The following is a 25,014-nucleotide window of genomic DNA, read 5'->3' on the forward strand; positions in this document are numbered from 1 at the left end:
AGTCATCCCTGCCTTGTACCTGGAAAAAGCCTTCCAGATCTGCTGACCCTGCTTCGCCACCACAGGTGGATTTCAGCCCGCACGTCCCGTGTACGCGGAGCACCCAAGCCACAGGGCAGGCTGAGATCTAGGGAGCAGCCTGTCCCCACAATTTCCAGTAGCCTATACACCATCTCAGTCACTACGCAGTCTGTTTTCGACCGTCGCTGGCAACACTTTAAGGTCTTTGCCCTGAAGGAAGACGTAACATTCAAAACTGAGGTTTGGGCAGGGCTCTGCTCCCAAAAATGGGGCACTGGGACACCAAAGGGCTGTCCTGACTTCAGCTCAGGAAAGCAAGGAAAGGTATTGTTGCTGGTTTTTAAAATCTTGTTCTACCTTTTACTCGATTCCTTCAGATACAGTTGGTAAGTACAAGATCCCTTAGTGCTGCCATATCTTTTTGAGCTCTGAGACCAGTTACACCTGGCAGGTTTCAGTTTCTGTTAATACCAGGGAAGAAGAGAACTCCTTTTTGTATGCAGACCCCCTGTAAAACCTGTTAACTCTTACAGCAACTCTTCCATGTATAAGCTTGTGAGCAGTCACAATCAACAGCCCTATTATAAAATAAGATGCAAGTGCTGCATCCAACTTGAACTGTAATTGCACGTTCCTCAATCTTAACCTGTTTCTACTTAGACGAGAGATTTGATTTCGTCTGACAGAAAGCTCAGCCCACTAGTACCCAGCTAAATGCTTGAGCAAGGAACAAAATCCGATTACTTACATTTGCTATCCAAAGCCTAGGAAAAGAAAAGGGGTACAAAGGAGAAAATGTCATATTAATTTGACTATTTCTTTATGCTCACTCTAATCCAGGATACATTTCACCAGCCTTCTGAAAAGCTAGTGAGGGAGGAAGCAATTTAGTTGTAACAGGACTCTCTTGAACTTCAGTAATATAATTAGCAGATAATTAGGATGCCTGATGTGTGGCATTGACAAAAAAAAGAAAAAAAACAATTCCACAATGCTTTAGAAAGCGTACATACTGAATTTTTACAGAGCCATGCCACTGCCGGGACACACCAGTATATAGCCACTCCCAGTTCTGAAGCTCACTGATTCTAAAGGAGCAACAAGCTCTCTGGTCTACTTAAAAAAGAATGAACTATTTCAGAAAATGGAAACAATTTTTCACCTGGCATAAGGGTCTAATGACCCATTATAAAGTTGTCAAAATTATCACACAAATCAACAGATTTTACAAAAAATAATGTACAGGATAATCAGAGTTGAGATGTACTGATGTAAATTTTGACGTAGTTTATAGTAGTTACTGACTCCTAGCTATATGATTCTCTTACAGTAAAAAATGCTTTTGTGTATTAACTTTAACAAACAAACAAACAAACAAAAAAAAAACAAAAAACAGAAAAAAAAACAAACCAAACCAAACCAAAAAAACAGTGAAAACAAACAGCAATGCCACTACCTTCCTATTGCTTCTGGAAGAACCTCACAAGGAGCTGAACTTGGCTTTGGTTGCTCAGCTCAAGAGAAATAGGTCAAGTGCTCCCCGCTTCTAGAGAACGACAAAGAAAACTGAGACAAGGACTGTTCCCCCTTATAATGCTGTGATTTAATCAATGTCCTTGCTCCTTGACTTCTTGCACTGTTGCCCCCTTCTCCAAACAGGAGCACGATACTTCCCATGAGGCTGAAACACTTTGCACTGCTGAACGTTAACTGTACACACCGCTGCCTATGCTGGGTGCCTGCACTGACCCATGCGAACAGGCAATCGTGTCCTAGCCGTCATAACCCTTCGTGTAGGTGGACACACACAAATGCAACTTAATGACCTTGTATTGTCTGAATCCCAGAACGTGACCCACAACACCACTGCATCCTACAGCCAAAGGAACTGAAGTTATAATATAATAATTGAAGCATGTATAGCAGAGCAGCCTCACTATACAGTTTCATCAGTGTAATGTCAAGTTGAGTAAGCAGCTTTTATAAATAGAGCTTGGGGATCCCCTGTCCCGTGGAGTTTGGGTTTTATTTGTTTTTCTTTAAGTTGTTAAGACAGAAATAACACGAGCAGGGAAAGCAAGCTACTCGGAGGCAGCAGCAGAAACTTGGATGCCAGCCAGACTGACTGTACGTGTCCCCTCGCTGTCAAGGTGGCCCAAGACAACACTTAATAACGTGATGCAACACACTCTGTTGCATCCGAGGTATGTACCCGTCCAGAGAGGAGGCAGCGGTAGCTCAGCACACAGCAGCTCACCCACTGCGTGCCACACATTCACAAAGACCCTTCAACAGCCTCGGACAGGTCGCCAGTCTGGTCACAGTAACGTTTCAAAGGTCCAGCCCAGCTCTTTAAACTCCTTACTCACCCGAGCTCCTGGAAGACATTTACTCTTCCAGACTGTTCTCTGCAGAGGCGCAGCCTACGGCACAAGCAAGGAGCCAGCCCGCAGGCGGCTGCAGAATGCAGGAACGGCCGTAACAAGCTGGCCCTAACAGTGAAAACTAGGCTTGGGAGAAGTAAAAGGGCCTTTAATGCCTGTAATCATAGGACTGCAATGCAGTGTTTTGCACTTCTACCAGCCTCTTATTTAAGATTTCTACAGAAACCAGTTCTTTAAAAGGCTTCATAAGATATCTAAATCGAAGATGAAGTAAAAAAAGGATGTATGTACACACTGCTGTGTACAGCTCCAGAAAAGCTGAACAGATACTTTGCTCTGAAGAATCAGCTGCCTAAAAAATTAGTTAGCCATGATACTGCAATGAAGTCATTATATGAAAAAAAAAAAAGTAATACAACTAGGTCAAATTTAGATTGCAAAATCCTGAGCAATGTCATCTATTAAAATTTAACTTTAGGATCACATACACAATTTTGCTCATTTTATTTCAAGTAACAATAAAGCCTCTCACCTTCCCAATGTTTTAACCATCTCCAGAAAAGAGCGTAAAGAAACAAGCAGATGATACTTTACATATGCCATATCTCCACTTCTGGCTGGGTTGCTATACAGCAGAGAAAATATGTTTTTTATACATTAACTAAACTGTAGAATATTTTAACTGCCACTTTTCTGTATCAATGCAGAGGAGAGAGAGACTTGTAAACCTCTCTAGATTGTCATTAGAACAGTAGGGAAGTGATGGGGAATGGAGGAGGAAAGGCAGTAGAGGTTAACCTGAATGAAATGGACTTCTGAGATAGCACACAACATATACAATGGCTATGTAGACCTCCAAATCTGAACACTACAGCCCAAAATCCAGTGTTTGGCAACAGAGGTACTTGTGTTTTAACGTGGCACTTCTCCTGCAATAAATTGCCCGCTGGAAGTACTGGCAGTCACACATGGTATTATCTCCAAAACTCCTTGGCAATAACCTCCTTTTGGAAAGATACTCAAACAGCTGAATATGGCTTTGGAAAGACTCAGGGGAAAAAAAAAAAAAAAAAAGCTCAAATGTGTATGCTATTGTTAAAGCTTTTATTGCATAACCTTTCTGCCAGAAAATATACATTATCCCACTGAGTAACTACTGTCCTAAAAATAAAAGGGGGGAGAGGGGTGGGAAGGAATAGCTGAATGTTGCACTGCACCAACCAACTTCATTTCAGTAACAGAAATGTGAGAAAGTTAAAATTATGTTTGTTTAATTGGTAGTTAATGAGAATTTTCTCCCTAAACCTACATGCTGATTGAAGAAGCAGCTGTTTCACCAGTCATCCTGAGCAACCTCTGAGGAACATTTCTGGCCCAGAACATCAGTAGGTTACCTACAAGTCAGCCTGGTAGCTTTGCCTCTTGTTAATGTCACCTAACACTTGTTATTGTAAGGCCCCCTACTCTTTGCTGTTTATTTTTTTTTAGCTAAACTTTAGCCATCTGGTCTGCTGTCTCTCCCCTCCTCTCCCTCCTGGGAGGCAGAAAGTGAGTCAGGGAAAGATAAGAAGGAAAAAAAATGGTTTATTCTGCCGAACTGAGAAATATTGCTTTGTCCCTTTTCTCCTATACCAGTAGCTATAAAATCTAGCTACCAATACAGAACAACTTGTGGGTTTTAAAGCAAATTCCCTCCAGCACCTGAAGTTATATCCAAGCTTGTTGATGCCAATCTACTTTTGATGGGAGCAAATAACTGAGAAAAAAAACTGGCAAAATACGAGTTCCTGCAGATGACCCCAACCTTCCCCTGCCACCCATTAGGGCAGTACTGGCAATGCCAAGAAGTCGGTGGCACAGATTCACCGAAGACTCCCCGGAAGCACTGCACCCAGCCTTGGGTGCCACACCACAGAATCCTTTTCAAAAAGCTTTGCAAGCTGAACACAAAACTCGAACGCTTCCGTGCCATATCTAGTAAAGGCATATGTAACACTGCATCTGAGGATTGCACTGCCCAGCATCACTCCTAGGTTGTGAGTGTGTCTTTCAGTACTCCACTACGGCCCATCGATTGCCTGCAGGATGGAGAGAAGTGCACCGTGACGCGCCGTACACGCTTCCCAGGTCCTTCTCACACAGCACCCAAGGCACACATGGGCCTGAAACAGCAGGAGCTGCACTCCGTAAGCAAGAGGAGAGATAAACATACAAAAGTTTTGAAATATACCGTAATAAAAGCTTTGAAGTCTACCATAATTCCACTGTTTCCTAACTTTTGAGAGTTTAACTCTTAAGCCTTGACTGTTTCATATCTTTTCTGGACGTGTAATTAGGCATTTAAATTACATATACTTTACTTATTTAGTTCCTCTAACCTCTGTTTAAGTTTCTGTAGTCAAAAAATGAGTGCTTTGAAGCAGGGACTATCCTTTCCAAGTATCTGGAAAGTACCTTGCATGTAAGTGTACAAAAGAAATCGTAACAGAAATATTGCTTTGTTTCTACTTCTACACTCCCTCCTTTTGGTGTTGCAGTCAAAGACCTCCAGGAAGGTAATGATTCCAGCCCTAGTCATGTATGTAGTGTCATGCAATACATTTGTTTCCCACCCTAATTACCTTACTCTATTTCAATCTCTTTCCCAACTGTCCGTCCGTCACAGCAGTATTTTGCCTCTGCTCAACTGACTTGTCCTCTAGCAGTGAGCCTGTATTGAATTAACTCCTTTCACTTCAGCCCAGGTATCCATTTACAGCAACACTCAGGGCTTCTCAACCAGTCCTGTCACATCTACCTCCGGTGACACCATTATTTTTTTCTTAACTCAGTGAGTAAATCCAAGTGTTCATGTTGGATACAATGGTGATCAAGACCACTCTAATGTATACAAAATACACCCACTTACACATTCCTCGTGTTCAGAAGCAGGCCCTCCCTTAGGGATTTGGCAGGGCGGTAGACGAACGGTTGGTTGGGTGAGGGGGGTTTTTGCCTTGAGTTAGCTTAGAAGCATTGAGAGTATTTCTGTGTCCTCATATTTCACTGTCAGTGCCAAATACCCTACTGTAATACCAGTGAACGTCTTCACCAAATTTAACTGCCTTCACAGCTGCTCCTTTGGAAACGTGCATGGTATGCAACACTACAGCATCCAGCAGCAATTCCCATCACAGTTTGCTCAAGATAAATTGCTCAGATTCAGAAATTCAAGACTTGCCTACCAACTTGCAGCCTATTCATTCCCACCACTCTAGAAATTTGTCTACATGATTCTAAGTTGTTGATATTCAGTGAACACAGGCCACATACAATGCCCTGCTGGTTTACATCAATGCAATGAGAATACATTCAGCATAAAAGAAGCTCTGTGGTATCTCTTAAGGAGAACTGCTGCTGAACAGAAATGTCCACTCTGAAATCCGAGCTTGAGACCTCACTTGCTCTTTGACTGTTGATTCCTACCCTCACCCCCCCCTCCCCCAAAGCATGCTTATATTGATTTCATTCCACTCTGAGATTCTACCTTGAAAATTCCTTGCTGTTCTGAACCCTGGATCTATAGAGCAGTAACAAAGTTCACCATAAGTGTTCTGCATCAATACGTGATGGAAATGACATACAGACTGTACCAGCTCCTCAGCTGACTTACAGGAGAATTAGTTTGCACAGGCTGAAGATCTGATTCAGCACACACAGCTGTTCCCAAACTTGGGATGCCAAGTGAGACCAGCAGTAATTAAACCGCAGGCTGCATGGTCAGCAGAAATCCAATTTTATCCAGGATCTACAAGGCGAATTTAGCAATTCATAAACACGACTGAAGGAAAAAAAAGTGGCTATTCCTATGCTCATGTATATTAGGTAGCAACTTTATAGAGGAGATTATGTAATGTGGGATAGCAGAGGACTAGTCTCACAGGATGCCCTTTCCAGTCTTAAATTCCTGCATAGAGACTATCAGAAAAGAACTACTTCTCTGAAGTGATTTTTACTAGATGTGATGTAGTAAACTAACTTTAACACAGAACAGTGCAAAATATCACTGATTTCCCAGAGCACACTCTTTATAGCACACAGTTTTGAAAACATGCACAAGTTTTCAAATTAACATCCATAAACACTTCCATGCATAAAAACTTAAGCTGTAGAGGATTTGTTTTCTCTCGTGGAAAGCAAAGCTTATACCTCCTGTGTAGCTTTATATTTCTGATACATGTAGCAGTTTTGCAGAGACTTTTTGTGCGTTTCCATGGTAAACTGATCTCTTCTGCATAAAGGTTTTATCAGCTGCCCTCCCCACGCACGGGGAACTGCCCTCAACACCTGCACACTTTTCTGTGCCATTGCGGGACTGATTTACACATGAAAACAGACTGTACCAGCATTCGGACTTTCAACCAATTTCAAATGGAAAGTCACAATTACTGAGCAACTAAGTAATAAAACTGAAGTGATCAGCATGTTGCCTGCTGCTGAACAAGAACCAAGGACTGAAGTGTGTAGGGTCTAGGAAACTAATCTTAAAAATAGGAATATTTGACAAATCGAGGGACTGCTTTTCAGACAAGCTAAACACCCTGAGCTTCAACAGAAATTAACGCAACTGTTTCCAACCAGAAATTTAGGGGAAAAAAATCTGTCCAGAGCATGTAAGTAACAGGAGAACAAAGATCGGGAGATTTAAATGTGTTAGATAAAACAAGCAAGAAAAATTCTATCAAGAGAACATTTTTACTGCTTTGGATGACACATTCCCAGTTTCCACAGGTGATGCAGACTGCCTTTTCTTAATCCTTATAAATTTAGCGTCTACCTGGAAAACACTAATTTTTTAAAACAGGAAGCTCATCGTTTGTGGTTAAAATTGAGGAGTGCATAAAATGTCTTTTAGCACTAGTTCACCTTTGCTTTAAAAATAGTTCTCCTTTTTAGAAAAAGGAGAGGAGATTTTCTGTGGTTTTCTGCTGCTTTTTTCAGGACTCCTTATGAACACTTCACTCATTTTACAGCTTAAGCCAGTGACATCTGGGATAACCAAGCACTGCGCTGGTGGCAATGCTGCCCCACAGCTGGGACGCAGTCCTGCAAGCAAAGCAGGATTTTTTATGCAAAGCAAAACTTTCTCAGAGGATGACAGAGAAGACATGCCTTCTGTTTTCAGCTCTTCCATTACATATGGACCCTTCATATGGCCCAAGTTTATCACCTTCAGAGTTTGATCAAAAGGCTCTCCAGAAGTCTCTGATCTCTTGCTTCATCCAAATGGTGAGCTCAACAAAAACTCATGTAAGTGGGGTCCTACCTAATCACAAACACCTTCAGAGTCCACACAAAATCTTTTCAGGTGGTGTGATTACAGTCTTGGCATATGAAGTCATCACTTCCAGTGTCTCAGCACTGGAAGCATTCACAGTCATGCTGGAGAGGGCTTTGAGCAACCTGATCTAGTGAAAGATGTCCCTGCCCATACCAGGGGGCTTGGACTAGATGATCTTTAAAGGTCCCTTCCAACCCAAACCATTCTATGGTACTACAGTTTTAAGTGCCCATATTACAGAAATTAGATTATGTCATGCGTGCCATCTGAGGGGAGCCAATCAGCCGTATTTCAGAATGCGACAAAGCAAGCTAATTCTAGCCAAAAGCAAAGCCAGAGAAGGAGAGAGGTGAGGGGATGGAGCCAACCTCTTCGTACACACCAGTGGCAAGTATGACATACCACCATTAGAGCAGTCCCACTCCCACTCCACACATTGCCCAAACCCAGGGATGAGCTACGGGTGCAACCGCGAGACACGATTTCTCTACCATCAGAAATGCTGTTGCTGCCTGTTTCTCAGGCTGCAGCTTCTCGTCTCACCAACCTTGGCAGTGACGTGGCTGCGTCAGAGGGGCAGCTGCTCGGCACATCAAATGCCTCAAGCCAGCTGTGCTTCAAGTCTGCCTCCCTTCTGCGCCAGGACACTGACCGGGGTTGATCCCAGGGTCCTGGGGATTCAGAAGGAGGTGCAGCCCAGCAGAGGAAGATAACAACAAGAGGAATAACCAAAAGAAGGGAAAGCATAGTTAAGAGAGGAGTGGTGTTATTTCTGACAGCATGCTCATATAGCAAAGACCTGTTTTCTGTCAAATTATACTCATTATTCTTACTAAATAATATTAATTAAAATTTACTAGTCATGTTCAAGTAATTTTAATGAGAGGGAGAAAAATCATCTCAAATTTCAGCCAAGTATACTGAACTTTTTTCTTGAGTCTGCTATGCATCTATGGAAAAACAGCAATGATGAACATGAAGAAAGGGGTATTAGTTACATTTTGATTAGAATGAAAACCAGATGTGTGGTGGTTAATCACACTCAAGTTAAGACAAGCCCACCTTGGCAGAATAAACATAAGGTTTAGTTCCGGCTCCTTCAATACACCTGAACACGCATCAGTTTACACCTTTGTTTTCACATCAGAATAGATGTATTGGGGCAAACTCAGCCATTCATTAACCTCTCAGGAAGTCCAGAGCTAAAATTTATCCACTTTATACTTACAAAACTTTAACTCAGAGTCTAGCTAACTGAACTGATATAGGCCTGTGCTGATCACCACAATCAACATGAATCCTTTACACTGATTTCCCATCTTTTCCACAGGCTGGAAAACACTCTGGTGAAATACCTGCACTCTTCTTTATATAATTCACTTCAGCAATTGTTATAAGCTGTTGAAAAAAGAACCAGGGGTATCAGGGAACTGGCCTAGATGAACCTTTGATCTCATCTAGCAAGGCAATTTTGTAATATAGCCCATTTGCAATTCACTTCATGCTTGACCACTCTTTGCAAGAGGGAAGATAAAAATCTTTCAAAAGTTACCCACTAGGAATAACCTAAAAAACAAAATAAAGCAAACTGCCTTCATAGTTTCTTTTGATTGTGCAAGACAACCTAAATTAGCTCTGCAGTTACTTGCACTATACCCATTGGCCACATGTGCTTACAAGTCTGTATTTCATTAACACATAATCAAATGACTATGCATACACACCTTCCCTACAAGCAGCTGCTTCCTGAGGATGCTCAGTTATATCCCACTAAATTATTATTACCTGTTTATTTTTAAAAATCTGCAAACCCATACTGCAAGAGTTGGGTAGATTTTCTTTCTACGTGGTTGCCAGGGATTACAAAGCAGTTTCATTTACTCTCCTTTTAGAAAAACAGAGTAAGTTTTTATATTTTTATCTTGCTTTCTACCAAGGAATGCTCCCACAGATCCTGCTTGTAGACTCTCTGCTTTCTACCTGCATGCTAAGTCACCAGGCAAGAAACATTATTTCCACTGTGCATGTTATTCAGCTGCCAAAAGGAAGTGTGTACCAGGTTTCAGGAGATACCCAGAGAGAAATTATACTTAAAGAAAGGTGACAAGAAAAAAAAAAAAATTAAAAAAAAAAAAATCCAGGCTGGAAGTTTCTAGAGCTGGAAGCAGAGAACTGAGTGTCTGAACAACCATAATTTGTTTTGAAGGTGCCCAGAAGTTTTCATTCATTCTCTGCAAATATAAGCAGCACGCCACAGCATTCCTACCTGTGCAGTTCAGAGCAGCCAAAGTACCGGGTGGTTACCTAATTCAGGAGAGCACGGGACAAGAAACATAAAATTCAGAGAACTAGGCTATTCACTAACAGGTTCTTAACAGAAGTCTTCCAAATCAAAATGGAAAAGAAATACCCATTCCTCGGGAAACCCCATTTTCCCAAGAAATGTAATTGCCTTTTATTTAACCAAGGCTGTCAAGGAAGTGAGCCGGAGAAACTTAATCCTAATTACCTCAGAAAGAACGAACTGACCCAGTCACCACACATTTGAGGAATCCACAGAAGAACATGAACTTCGCCTCGTTACCCAGCGTGCGTTTTGTTCAGTCTGATTAAAACCCCTGAAAGCCACAAGCAAGCTGCCCGCTTCATTAGCCAAGAGACAGTGGCTCAGGAGTCTCGGGTTCCAAGGGAAGAAGAAGCCAGGCTTCTCTCTGCCCCATGTGGACCATGAGGATTACTGAAAAGGCACTAGGCCAGAAGGATGAGATGGACACGACTACCCAGGCCACTGCTGGACAAACAAAGGCAGTGGCAAATGCTGAAGAGGGTGATGTACACCGGTTTAAATTAGCCAAGAAACATTGATAACATTAAAATACTCAACAGATGAATCGGATATGGTGCTACAAAATGACAGACACACATCTGCAGGCAAATACTTAATCTACAACGGCTACATTTATTCAGAAATTAGAGGTTGACAAAAGTAAATATGAGTTCCCCTGCATAATTTTGACGTTACTTAACCTTAAGGAATTAATGAAAAGAAAGGGCAAGCAAAGAAGAATTCGGGCTCGTAGTCCAAACCATGCTACTGTTTTTCTTCCTAGAAAAAACAAGCTATCCCTGGTAAGTAGTACTAAGGCTGTAATACACTTCACATATCATCAACAAGGTAAGAAAAGAGAAAAATTCAAAGCAATGTTGTTGCGCATGTGCAAGCAGACGAAGAAGAGCAGTACAAAACCCCAAGAGATATGATGAGGTCACCGAGAGATGGTTGGGTCACTGTAACACTGGCTATGATATCACACAATGAAGGCAGAATTGATAGGTGAAAGTCACAATTCCACTGTCTACCAAGAAGCCAGCGTGAAAAGGGTGAACGCTGACATGCACCACAGCCACCCCTGAGAAGTACCACATTTAAATGCCCAGGACACACAGCTGTGCTGAAAACATAGCCCTTGTTTTCTCAACAGGGAGAGGGCAGGTACAGCTTGTCGTGGTTTGAGCCTGGTCAGCACCCAACCACCACGCAGCCGCTCCCTCTCCCTTCCCCTCCGGCAATGAGAAGGGACAGAGAGCCAGGCTTGGGGTTCAAGATAGGACTGGGATGGGGAAAAAAATCCCCCTTTATGATCACAAGCAAAAGGCAGACTCGTTAGGGGAAGGAAAAAAGAACATATATTTATTACAGACACTAACAACACGTAACAGAGTAGGACAGCCTGCAAAGTGACTCTCTCCTCCTTTTCCTTATTCTTAATATGAAACATGGCAAAGATCTTTCCAGCTGGGAATTGAATGCCAAAGTACATCTGACCCGGCCCTCGGAGAGGGATGGGTGGGAGCCTGCATGCGTGGCGCCTGGGCTGCCTGACCGCCTGCCACCAGCCCATCTATCAACAGGCAGCAGAGGCAGCACCTGCCTCTGAAAACTGCTGGCTGCGTGGCATCAGGCTCAGAACATCAGGCAATATGACAAAGTAACAGCAGCAACAGGAGAGACACAAAGAGAAAAGAAATCCTTCTCCAGCGTTTGCAGCTCAGCAGGTAAGATGGCAGGCTACGGATGCGGGAAGCAGCTTGCTTGCTCTGAGGGAGGTCTTACAAGAAACACCACGCTGGGAATCAGAGTAAAACTGCAACTTTTCCCTTCTCCCGGGAAGAGGTGTGCCTGCACACTTCATTTCCAGGAAACGGGCTGGTACAAATTATCAAAAAGCACCATCTCATTTCAGTGGAAAACTGGTGCTCCATAAGGGTTGAATGGACCAACTCTCACCCCAAACAGTCTTAGGAGGGGCAGGGATTTGCCCAGAAAGAGTCCTGTGCTCCAACACCCAGAATTTCTGCCTCAGTCCTAGCAAACTACTTGGGTACAACCACAGAGCAGACACCGGATCCATTTGCTTCTGCCCGTACGCTACGCCACAGAGCCAATGGAGTTAACTGATAGCCTGAATCCCTGAATCTTACTTGCTCTTACCAAACTTCGTTCCAGCATAACTTCACAGGAGTTACTCCAATAAGTAAATGTACATATATAAATTACGTATTAGATCCTGATAGAAACTAGGAAGAAAGAAGTGCAACTACTTTCAGAGCTTGGCAAAGAACCACATTTCCCTAAAAGCTGCTGTCATCCGAGAATGACAATCAGGACTGTAAAGACAGAAACCAGAAAGGGACAACAGACAGTATGTGCTCCTCTCAGCCAGGCAGTTTGTCTCCTTAATCTGTTCCCTTTATGGTCACTGGAACAAGAGCAATCCAGGGCAGGAACATAACTGAGATGCTCTGAAGTGCCCTCTAGAGAGACTCTGCTCCCGGATGACAGAAGGAGCGTGGTGGCTAACACAGCCGCCAAGCTGCCTGCCAGGCATGACTGAGAGCCTGGCAAGGGCAGGACTCGTGGCAGTGGTACAGCAGTACAGCTGCACCTAGAAACAAAGTTATTTTCCTATATGCACCATGGTTAAGAGCAACTCAAGCAATATGAAGAACTACGCCCGGTGCCTTGAAGCTCCCTTCAGCTGAGCTATGCTTGTAAGGCTCCTACTCCTTTCTGGCAACAAAGAGAAGCGGAAAACACAAAAGAGGGAAGAACTAAGTCCATGCTGATTTCTTGTTGTTGGATTTGGTTTTCTGTTTTTTTCCTTTTTTTTTTTTTTTTTTTGGGGGGGGGGGGGAGGTTTTTCCTTCCGGGTTTGGGGTGTTTTTGAGGGGTTTTGGGTGTTTTTAGAGGAATGGGGGTTCTCAGTCTTCATAAAACAGATGCAATTACAAAAATTCTTGCTCTGTGTAGCATGTGCTTTTTGGTTTGGAATTTTGTTTTGTTAGGAACTGTTTGGGTATTTCTGTGTTTGGATTGATCACACTTCCTGCCTCCCTGACGAGCATCCTCAAGGGCCAGCTGGAAATGGTACCCAGCACCCCAAGGTAACAGGCAGCTAGTCAAACAGGTACTGCTAGCTCACGGACAGTCTTCTCAATCCTGTTAGTTGGTACCAAATCATGTGTATTTTACTGGCTTTAAAACAAAAAGATTCAACCTCATAGCTGTTAAGTTAGGAAAACTCCCCCTATAGTCCTAGTAAAGATATTTAAATGACTGAATGTTGAGTAAGGAGCTGGAAACATGCAATGTATAGACGAGAAAAACCATACAGAACACCTAAAGTACAGATACACAAAATTAAACAGCAAGATCATGGTGACAGTAGTGTGCAGACCAGTAACCTCGGAGGGAAAATCCAGGAGACTCAGTTACTGCTACCAGAGAGCCCCACAGTGTGTGATCTAGGGTAACCATGGGTCCTTGTGTACTCATAACTTGTACTAACCTTTGGGCAAAAGTGCAGCATGTTCTCACACCCAGGGCTTGAGGGAGCTGGTTCAGAGCAGCCCTGTGGCCCCCTTTCCCAGCACAAACCACCTCTGAGAACATTACAGTACGACGTGGCTATACCAGCAAAAATATAGGGAGGATTATTATTTCCTCACCCACTCTTTCATGATATCAAGTATTTTTAATACACTAGGAATTCTAATATATTGGAATTAATTAAAAAGCAAACAATAATTTTTACTATATTGTTGTTGAACACCACGTGGCAGAACTCCTTTGTGAGGGTTTTAAACAAAGGTTTTCAGGTTTGTTCCATATGATGCCAGACCCTTCATGCAACCATATTCATATTTTTTACTGCAAGCTTTTCCTCAGCACACCACCAAGCATTTCAGCATGACAGAAAAATTTAAAAAAAAAAAAAAAAAAAAAAAAAAAAAATAGGGAAGCCTCCTGAAGTGTTTCTGATGCAGTTACAGGGAACCACTCACACGTGCTCCTCTAAGCAGCGAGAGGCAGAAAAGCCCTCACAGCTGGCTGCCATCTTGCCAGCATCCTCACAGTCCTCCCCTGCCTGGATCTGCTTGTCTGTGGCCCCCGCACCCTGCAGAATAAACTCTACTGCTAAAAGGGCAGAGGAAAACCCCCGCCCTCGGGCAAGGGCGAGATCAATCCCAGGCCTCCTCCCGTGCCCAACCTGCCGAGAAGCTTTCCACACTCTCAGCTGCCCCTTTTCCACACAAAGTCAAGCAGTAAGTAAATCTCTCCAGTGGCATTTGATGCTGAACAGGCTCTCAAATGGCCAGTGAACCTAAATTTAGAATTACAGAAGAGGTAAGGAATACATCCAACATTTTTATTTTCCTCCTCAGCACAGCAACAACTTAACTTGATAAGCCAGTTTTACACATTCTGAAGTTACAGCTGGCCCTAAAACCTTAAGTGTAATCCTTGTCAACAGCCACAGGGAAAAATAAACCAGGTTTTAATTTCTTTTTTTTTTTTTTTTAAGCACACGCTTAACCAACACACACTTCTCTTCATATTTTAATAGTAAGACCTGAGCTAAATATTTAATGACTGAAAGGTTAAAAGAAATCTGATCTCTAACTTCATACATACCAGACTCATCTGAAACTGCTAAATATGAATTGACATGGCTTAATGACATCCTACCACTTACAATAGCATGCTGCTCAGCCGCAGTAACTTCTGCTAGGGTTTTAAATTAAGGGGTTGTATCTTTATTCTCTTAGGAGACTAAATTTTTATGTGCCTTGTTAACTCTTAAGCAGGAAAAAATAGATTTAAAAGAGCTGTTAGCATTATTAAAATACAGCTGCTGTACATTTTAAAAACAAAACAAACCAACAACAAAGAAAAAAACAAAACAAGGAAAAAAAAAACAAACAAACAAACAAAACAGAAAAGGGCAGTTCATGATTAAATGTAACACTTGAAGACATGAAAAGCTGTGAAATAAAGGAAGTCTTCCACATTACAAAATATTTCAAATACAAAAAGGAAACCTACAGAGGGTGGAAGCAAGAACAGGTAGACTGGGAGGGAAACAGAGAAACTGTCCAGGTAGGCATAGATCAGGTCAGGAAGGGCAAAGCCTGACAGAATTAAATCTGGCCAGGGATGTCAAGGGCAACCAGAAAAGCTTCTGTAGGCACATCAACAATAGAAGGAAGGCTAGAGAAGACATGGGTCCCCTCCAGGAGGTACTCAACGACTTTTTTTGCCTCAGGCTTCACTGGCAAGTGCTCCAGCCACACTGCCCAAGATGCAGATGGTAATGGCAGGGACTGGGAAAATGAAGAACTGCCCACAGTAGGAGAAGATCGGGTTTGTGACCACCTAAGGAAACTAAAGGTGCACAAGTCCACAGGACCTGATGAGATGCAACCACAGGTCCTGAGGGAACAGGCAGAGGAAGGGGCTAAGCTGCTATCCATCCTTTTTGAGAAGTTGTGGCAGTTAAGTTCCCACTGACCGGAAAAGCAGAAACATAACCCCTTTTTAAGAAGAGAGAAAAAAGGAAAACTCAGGAAACTATAGGCCAGTCAGCCTCACCTCTGCGGCTGGCAAGGTCACGGAGTGGATCCTCCTGGATACTATGCCAGGGCACACGGAAAATATGGAGGCAATTGGTGACAGCCGCCATGGCTTCAGTAAGGGCAAATCATGCCTGATAAATTTGGTGGCCTTCTACAACAGGGTTACAGTGCTTGTGGATAAGGGAAGGACAACAGCCATCATCTACCTGGACTTGTGCAAAGCTTTTGACGCTGCCCCACATGGCATCCTTGTCTCTAAATTTGAGAGACATGGATCTGATTCAGTGGATAAGGAATTGGCGGGATGGTCACACTCAAAGAGTTGTGGTCAACAGCTTGAAGTCCAAGTGGAGAGCAGTGATGAGTGGCATTCCTCACGGGTTGGTGTTGGGGACAATGCTGTTTAATATCTATGTTGGTGACATGGCCAGTGGGACTGAGCGCACCCTCAGCCAGTTTGCTGACGACACCAAGGTGGGTGGTACGGTCAACACGCTGGAGGGCAGGGATGCCATCCAGAGCGACCTTGACAGGCTGGAGATGGGCCCGTGCAAACCTCATGAAATTCAAGAAGGCCAAATGCAAGGTCCTGCACATGGGTCAGGCCAAGCCCATGAAGAATCACAGGCTGAGCCATGAGTGGATTGAGAGCAGCCTTGCAAAGGAGGACTTGGGGTAATCGGTGGATGAAAAACTGACTACGAGCCATCAGTGTGCTCCTGCAGCCCAAAAAGCCAACGGTATCCTGGGCTGTGTCAAGACAAGCGTGGCCATCAGGTTGAGGCAGGTGGCTCTCCCCTTCTACTCCACTCTCATGAGATCCCACAAGACTACTGTGTCCAGCTCTGGGGCTCCCACATAAGAAGGACACGGACCTGTTGGAGCAGGCTCATGGTTCTTCTCCAAAGAGTCCCTACAGGTCACAGAGGATGAGCCTTGGCAACATCTCCTCTAGAATTGCAACAGGAACATCTAGAGACAATTCCTAGGCTGAGCTCATTTATTTATTAAGCAATTATTTCTCAAAATCTAATTGAAGAACATTGAAGTTGTTCAAAAATGCCTAAATCATCTACCAAAATAATTATTTGCTTGCTTTTCTTCTAAAGAAACTAAGTAAAAAAAACACAACAAAAAAAAAAACACCACAACCACCAAAAAATCCAACCAAATCCACAAAGACCTCATCATAGTAGATCCCACTGTTGTTAACAGCTGTTTCCAGAGGGGGTCTGTTTTGGGGGTCCATAATGGGCAGTTATAAACAGTTTAATATGTTACAAAATTCTTCAGTTATCTCAGAGGTTAAACTTACAATGTCTGTTTCGCTTTAGATTATAAAAAGGTGGTAAATCTAGTCTTAACAATAGCAACATGACTCTTTCAGACATGAAGTTTTAGAATATGTAATTACAGTATACTCCAGTAATTTCAAGTTATTTTGCTAACTTAGCCCTTTTTTGCAATATTTTATTCATCAGCACATGTACAGTACTTTTGAAGCACTGAGTAGATGGTAATATGTAAAGAATAAAAGCATAATTGCATTTTGTTAGAATTTTTTAATCTTCAAGAAGACATGTTTAGACTGCATCAAAAAAATCCACTTATAAAATACCATTTGCTAATATGTGCATTTTTTAAAAAAAATAATTTTAAAAAATATCTGAAGTCTAAATGGGCTTGTGTTGTGGGGTGGGAAGCAAAGTATCATACTACTTCTTTTCCTTCCTGGAGTTAGAAGGAGATGGCCTCCTTCAAGTTACCACTGAAGATGACTGAGGATTTTTGTTTGATTAGAAACAAGATTTGTTTTAAGTCTCACTATGTTTTAGGAGTCAAAAACTAGATTCCTTCTCCCTTGCAATTTTTTTTTTTTTTTTTTTTTTAAACACATTGTAAGGAAAGGAATTATTATGGAAATCTAAGTTGTCCAAAAAAAAAAAAAAAAAAAAGAAGTCAGAAAGAAGATATCCCAGTGCAAACACATTTCACTTGATTTCTGCAGTACTTCCTGGTGTGAGCCGAGTCAGATAAGCTTTCACATGTTAACACAAAGCTTCCCAAGATGAGAAAAGCATCCCACTGGCACACTCCACAGCAGTCCTTTCAAACCTGGAACAAGCCCCTTTAAAGCAGGCATCCACCACTTTAAAGCAACAGCCCACTGCTAATGGAGGCTTTATCTGCTCAACAGCTACTTGGTTCTTCTTGCTGCAAAGCCTATCTTAAGTTTTATATTTTAAATGAAATATGCAGAGATAAATCTTGGAAATTTCCCTGCTTTGTCTCAAATACCTTCTGAAATCCTGTGGGACCAGCTCAGAGAGCTGGCCAGTGAGATCACAGATTATGGAGAAGCACCATGGTTCATCCCCACAAAGGAGGCTGACTAAAAGCGTGCACGAGGAGTACGAGTCTAACGTTTCAGTTTACAGAGGTGTACATTTTTAGAGCAAAACCACAAGTTATTTATATGGATAGATTTTCACAAAGCAATCTGATCTGGGAACCAGGGGATTTTATTTAGAGCATCTGTGTTCCACATTCTCAGGAAAGAAAATTTAAATAATCCTAAAAAGCTGAAAAAGGTATTTTTATCATAGCCTCTGCGGCTATTTCATGTTTCACTCAAATTGAAAGAGAGCTGAACCAGATATCTCCAATCACATCTGGAAGCAGGCCCCAGTATTATGTGCACTGTCTTAACTACAACTCAAATTATTCTATTAAAAAAAGCCTAACCCTTTAAAAAAAAATGCCCCAAGATCTGGCATTCCTCTTCACATTTTTTCAATTTGTTTGATGTCAGTTTACATTTAATAAACATGTTGTTTATTATCTTCATTTAAGCCAGGACTTTTACCAAGTTACAGCAAGAGTCACAGGAAGCACGATTACAAATCCGTAATGCATGTAGGATCCCGGTGCAGCACCATTAAATCCATTAATCACCATCTTTTCTGTCCCAATTATGCTAAGAAGATATTTGATAAAGCAATTTCATCCCACCTCTCTCTCTCTTCTGTTACCATCAGTGCAAAGAAGGCAAAACCACAGCGCTTCCGACAAATTCTCAAGGCACTTCTTTTGTTCCCTTTAAATTAAATCCGAATCGGTTGCACGTTTTGCTGAACTGCTAATGCTCTCCACATGTTCCCTTTCTCACACAGAAAAAGTTTTCTATTAGGAATGCCTAACACTGAAAACTGTAAAATGCCCTCCAAACAACCCGAAGTACCTCTCTTTCTTTAGGCTTTCATTAGAACATATCAATCACTACTTGCCTAAATGGAGAGCTCAGTGCCACACTTACGCTTCCTTTAGGAAAGTTTTTTAATCAGACTCTTTCTCTTACTATATTCAGAAACTCGTTTACCAAAGAAAGATGTTTATTTTAAATTAAATAAGCTATTCTCTTCAAAAAAAAAAAAAAAAAAAAAATGGAAAGTATGAACTAGAGGAGCTTCGGACTGTCTGTGGCTATGAGAACTCTACTCCAGCACTCAGCAGACCACAAACACACCTGTGCCAGACAGATGCAATACGGTATCAATGTTTGTAGGGAGAAGCATCTCAAATGAGACAGCACCAACAACATGGGTTGTAGGCAGAAGTTTAACTCTGCCCTCTGAAAATGAAACACAACGCAGTTTCATTTGTTTCCTTAACCAGAACTGCAACTGGCTTTTCTACACTTCGATACTATACTCATAAGAGGGCAAACCATGGGGGTTTTCCCCACTTCTGTCCATGTATCTTAACTTCTCTGCAACCAAGTGCCAGATACAGTTACAGAGTCAAGACATGACTTTGTCTTCGTGAAAGAACTGTGGTTCTACTGGGGAGGAACTCGCAGCTCAAGCACCTGGAGGGATAGGCCCTACCAGAAGGTTCAATAGTTGCATAATTGCAGAATCTAATGATATCTGCTGCAATACATGCAACAAGTCCCCACAATGTTTAAACAGAAGGGAAAACTGCATGGAAAAAAGGACTAGCTGCATACTTCAGCCATTACAAGACAACTAGAAACAGCTGGCTTCTACTAGCCTCCTAGTTACAACTGGCTTACAGTTTCCCTCAGGTATCCCAGAACAGAAGGGGCTCAAGAAGGTATTTATGGCTACATTTCATAAAAGGTATCAAGAACGAGAGGATGTCAAATAGACAATCCAAAGAGCTGCGTGGAAAAGGCTGGGTCACCAGTGCTGACACTGCTGGTTAAAGGAGATGGTCTAGTAACAGGAGCTAGAAACAGCTGCCATGCAGCACAGCAGCTTGTGTGGCATGTACTTGGGAATAATCCAGTGCTGAGCACCCAGAGAAGGGCGGGCAAGGGTGGGCACGCTGCTGTGGCTCACGTCAGTACCCTGCTCCGGTAAATCTGCAACTGCCCCTGTGCAGAAGAGTCAATGCAGTGGGATTGTAAAATGGTTATAACGACTAGGAATGAGGCTGTATTACACATGTAGGAAGACTCTTGCAACAATACACGTGCACACCGATTAGGGACCTCGCTGGATCAAGCTATGAAACGTAATACATACAAATGCCTATGTAAATTATTTTTAATCTATAGGCAGGTAAAAAAGACTTTGCATAAATACAGGAAGGCACTATAACCATACAAAAACGTAATTTTATAACGCAAGACCATTTTAAATAACCAATTTGAGGGCTGGGGAGGGGTTGGGGTGTGTGTTTTGTGATTTTGTTTTGTTTTTAATAATAAATTGACACAAAAGAGATGTAAAATTTAAAATACACTTCTCAACATTTGCTGACCTTCCAAGTTACAATACTCTTCTTGTATTACATTGCATTAACACCTGAAGCTTATGTCAAACTTCTTTTTGCAGGATCATTCTATAGTCACTGTCATGGGTCCCTGTCCCAACCTCATTCTCAGTACTGAGAGTAACACTCACAATTCCCCATCACAGGCATAAGCGTTTTAGGAGAGGACACGGGATTCTCTTGGGCTAGATACTGCATCCAGATATTTAAGTGGTGACTTTTCTCTCAGAGACCACCTCATATTTTGAGAGAAAACTAGCAAGAAACAATGAACAAATTTAACAGCAGCTGAAGGCAGAGATGTCCAAGCAAGGACATAATGAATTGACCAAGTCACTCTCCAGGAAGAGTGGAGCTTTTAAAGATCTTTAGAACTTCACTGTCAAACAGTTGCTCTGACTAAACACTTCCATGTAATTTCAGGGCCTAAAGTTTTTGGTAGTGTTGGTGTTTGCCCTGTAAAGCTACATCCTCATTTACATTGGACTTTATCAACGCTTTGACTGAGCCCTGTAATTGTTAAATATATACAATTAAAATTACGTTAAAACACAACTAAATACAAACAAGGAAAGTCATACTGCTGCCAAAAATACCAGAAAAACTTTTCCCACAGGGTATTAGCTCACAATAAATCTGATTTGAATAAAAGGTCAAATTTGACAGATTATGGAAAAAACAACAGTTGACACTTGGCAATTTAAAGATTGATCTTCCTCCACTAATGTTTTTTAACATCAACAAGTATAAAAGTACATCTATAATTCTGAATCAGTTATGTTCTATGAACCTAACTGGTTTCAGCAGCAATCTTTTGATACAAAAAAAAAGGTAAATATTGGTGTTTGTATTAAAACCACTTGAAATTTATTTCTGAAATTACCTTTTAATGAGTCCTGACAATTTAATCAGGATCAAGCCAAAGTGGGAAAAGAAGCAGAGTGATATTCAAAAGAAAATTTGTTCATTTGTGCTGGGAGTCCTTAGTGTGAACATGAGTCAAGAACTCAAATTGAGGAAAAAAAAAGAAAGTATTGATGCATTAAACTGAGTGAGATGCTTAAGAGTGACTGGTGTGCAACAGGGCAGAAAATACCGCTCACTAACAACTTCCGTAATCAAGTTATTAAGCTTTATTCCTTCCCTGCCCTGCTTAAAACAACAACAAAAAAAAAAGAAACAAACGACCCCATTTGACATGGGACATGCTAAAGCTTCCCCAGTCTCATACGATATTGTCCTGTAGTCAATGCATCCTGACACTAAAGCCCAATGAATTCCCCAGAGATCTGAAGTTACTGATGATGGAAGATTTTATCTAGATATCTGAATATAAACACTTGTGTATTTCCCACAGTTTAAAAGCACAACATGTTACGGAGAATAAAAAAAAAATATTGGTCCAACTTCCAAATGGGAGTTTGACAGGAAAGCTCGCTATTTACACCTCTCGGCTCTTCAGAGAAAAGTAAAACCTCGAATGAAAGGATGACAGGAGGCTCCACAGCAAGGGCACTACAAAACAAGCCACATCTCAGAAAGCAGTCCTAGCTACCTTCTGGGGACTTTGCAGAGTCAGTAACATTGCTAACCACAATGCTTTCCAAGGATACTGTGAAGACTGAAAGAAAATAGCCAAAGCAAGATGGTTTTATTCCACGTAACACCATCTCAGATTGCTCTAGCTCCTGGCTTCTACTCCAAATATCTAACACAACTTTTAACCTCTAAACCTAATGCTCCTATTTCAAAAAAAGACATTAACAGGCAGCTGATGTGAAAGTATATGCAAGATGAAGAGAAGTACCCACTGTACCAGTGAAACAAACCTCCTGGCCTGTGACAAGTTTAACCGCCAGGCACAGGTCACCAAACAAGGCCAGTGCTAAAAAACACAGAGTGTCCCCGACTCTTTCAAGCTATCCCATACGAAAAAATAAGATGCATTTGATGTGTAGAAATGAAAAAGAAAAGAGAGAAGGAACTACATTACATCAAGCTATGGACTAAAACAAAAACTTACCCTAAAAAAATCTAAACTTCAGCAGGGGGGGTGGAAATTAGAACCAGATCTTGCATTTGGCTTTTCTGCCTCTAACGACTCAAGCCAAAAGCCCATATCCAAAACACACCGCTGCTCTAGGAGTTTGAAATCTGGACTCAAGTTCTGCAGCCTGGCTTCCTCTGTACTCACCACTGAACACATCACTGCTGCCAGAGAGTAACAGCACCTGACAAAGGAATGCACTTTCATACAGGAACAATTAAAGTACATGCACAGTAATACGCCTAATTGCCCACAGATAGCTTGAATGCAAACAGATAACAACAAAGCAACCACACGTGGAAGCTCAGAACCTGGTGCGCGCTCCAATTCCTCGATGGCTGCGCTCTGGACAAAAATTTTTTACACGAGAATTGTTTTTATAAAACCTCAATCCAGGCAACATATGAAATCTTGTCCTGATGCAGTGGTCTGGTTTTTGCCAAATATATTCCCAGACCTAACAAGAACAAGCTTCTCCAAGCTGTTCTTAATTTCATTCACATTTATAAAATCAGCCTAGACTTCGCAGCATCTCTGTTTCTCCTCTAATATTTAATGTGTAGGCTTGCTCTACTGTACTTCAGGTCAATGGTAGTAGAGGAGAATCTGTTCCTGCATGAGGCAGCCTAGAGATTGCTCTCAATGGGAGGTATTCGAGGAATTCTGTAGGTTGCTTATGCTCAGTTCAAATTCCCAGAAAGGCCATTTCATAACACGTCCTGGGGGCAGGGGAAAAAAGTTTAGTTGTATTTAAAGCCTGAATCCTCTGACAGCAGTAGCACTGTGGAAATAACATAAAACTTCAACTTCTTCCTCCTCCTTTTAAGGAAAATATCTCTACTTCAATGCTTCAGCTATGATCTCTTGAAGCAAGACCAACAAGTTAAACGTACTAGGGTGCTGAACCTACTATGGAGAAGTTGAAAAAAAAAAAAAAAAAAAAACAAACAGGTGACTGGGGCACGTAGATGTAGGATTTTTTTTTTTTTTTTTTTTTACACCAGACATCCATAACAACCATCATATCACCAGAACATGAGCATTAGCTTCGCCACTAGCACTCAGTGAAACACTCAGCTTTGCAGAACACCGCAGAACATATTAATGCCATCAGCACATCAGCCTCTACTTATGGAACCTTAAAGCTCTTATGACACACAGATTATGACTTTCATTAGACTTCTCCTTGTGACAGCATTGTTTTAACCAGGGTTTTTAAGACACTGACACTGTGATAATGAAAAATATGCGTCCAAGATCTGCAAGATGTGAAGTAATAAACTTTACATGCTATTAAAACGCAGTAGTTAGCTGTCAGCCAACAATTCTTCAGATCCCCTTCCCAACTCAGAACGTAGTCTTCAGGCACGCACGAAGGCTGTGGCAAGACAGATAATCCAAGATTCTCCAAAGCACACCCAACCATCACACTTCACTGTCAAATGCTGGATTTCCCTGGGATGTTTAACATAGTTTAAGTGTAATGTAACTAATACAACCTAATTTTAGCACACAGCAAACAGAACAAATAAATCAATTTATTGGCCATCATCCTAAACTTGGAACACAGCAAATCTGGTTTATACTCCCCAGATTTGCTTCTGAGAGCTCAATTCAGTTTATTTGTTCTCTTTCAGGCATGTGGAACTTCACTTACCAATGCAGGCATGGACTCTCACTGACAGCTGGGTCCTCAGAATTATACTGTGCTTCTTGCCCCTCCTGAAAAAAAAAGAGAATAAAAATATATAAAGGTGTAGGGAGGTGGCAGAGGACTTGAGAATGAAGGAGTAAAGTTAAGCCTAGGAAAAAAGGGGAGGTGGGGGAGGGATGAAGGAAAGTATTATGAATTTCGTCTTTGTTTCTCATCATTCAACTCTATTTTAGTTGTCAATAATCTTCTGCAAGTCAAGTCTGTTTTGCCTACAGCAGTGGTTGATAAGTGATCTCCCCATCTTTATCTCAATCCATGAGTTTTTTCATCTTGCTTTCCATCCCATCTGCTGAGGACAAGGAGTGAGAGAGCAGCTGGTTGGGCATCTGGCAGCTGGCCATGGTCAACCCACTACAATGGCTCTCTAGAAATCCATATTAGAGAAGTACCAAGTAATGACTGCACATGTTAATTTTCACAGGAATATTTTAAAGCTAGGTCTAGTTAAGCATTAAAATAAAATGCAAGGTCAAACAAGAGGTTGCTTACACTTTCACAAATCTGCTCGTGTACCCTAATTGGTCTTCAAAGCACAAAGACAGATGTGTTTTTCATGTGAAGAGGCAAAAATGAGTCCTCCTTCACTCTGGCTCTCAGTTCCATCCTGGTCTTAAATGGAATGACTCTGTCTTAGTCAGCTGCCACATTCCTCGTTTGTTTCTCAGACAAATTAGTATTAGCTGCATTTCTTCAATCTGAACAGCACTGTTCTTGATTTCTAGGTGCTACACCTGCAAAATGCCATCAAGCACACAGCCAGCACCTTGCCTCTGCACCCATACCTGCTCGCCTGCTGGAATGGGGGAGGGTG

At 41.8% G+C, this 25,014-nt stretch overlaps 1 protein-coding gene across 10 annotated transcripts in view; it reads right to left on the reverse strand.

Annotated features, from left to right (window-relative positions):
- FHOD3 (formin homology 2 domain containing 3) overlaps positions 1-25,014 on the reverse strand; it is a 415,762-nt gene that overhangs the window by 330,850 nt on the left and 59,898 nt on the right. For all 10 annotated transcript variants that reach the window (XM_042797959.1, XM_042797958.1, XM_042797961.1 and 7 more), the window contains exon 3: positions 24,147-24,211. In XM_042797959.1, coding sequence (XP_042653893.1) covers positions 24,147-24,211 — 65 coding nt within the window. The remainder of the gene's footprint in view (positions 1-24,146; positions 24,212-25,014) is intronic.

Source organism: Tyto alba, unplaced genomic scaffold (assembly GCF_018691265.1).
Source record: "Tyto alba isolate M040663 unplaced genomic scaffold, T.alba_DEE_v4.0 Super-Scaffold_27, whole genome shotgun sequence".
NCBI classification, from domain to species: domain Eukaryota; kingdom Metazoa; phylum Chordata; class Aves; order Strigiformes; family Tytonidae; genus Tyto; species Tyto alba.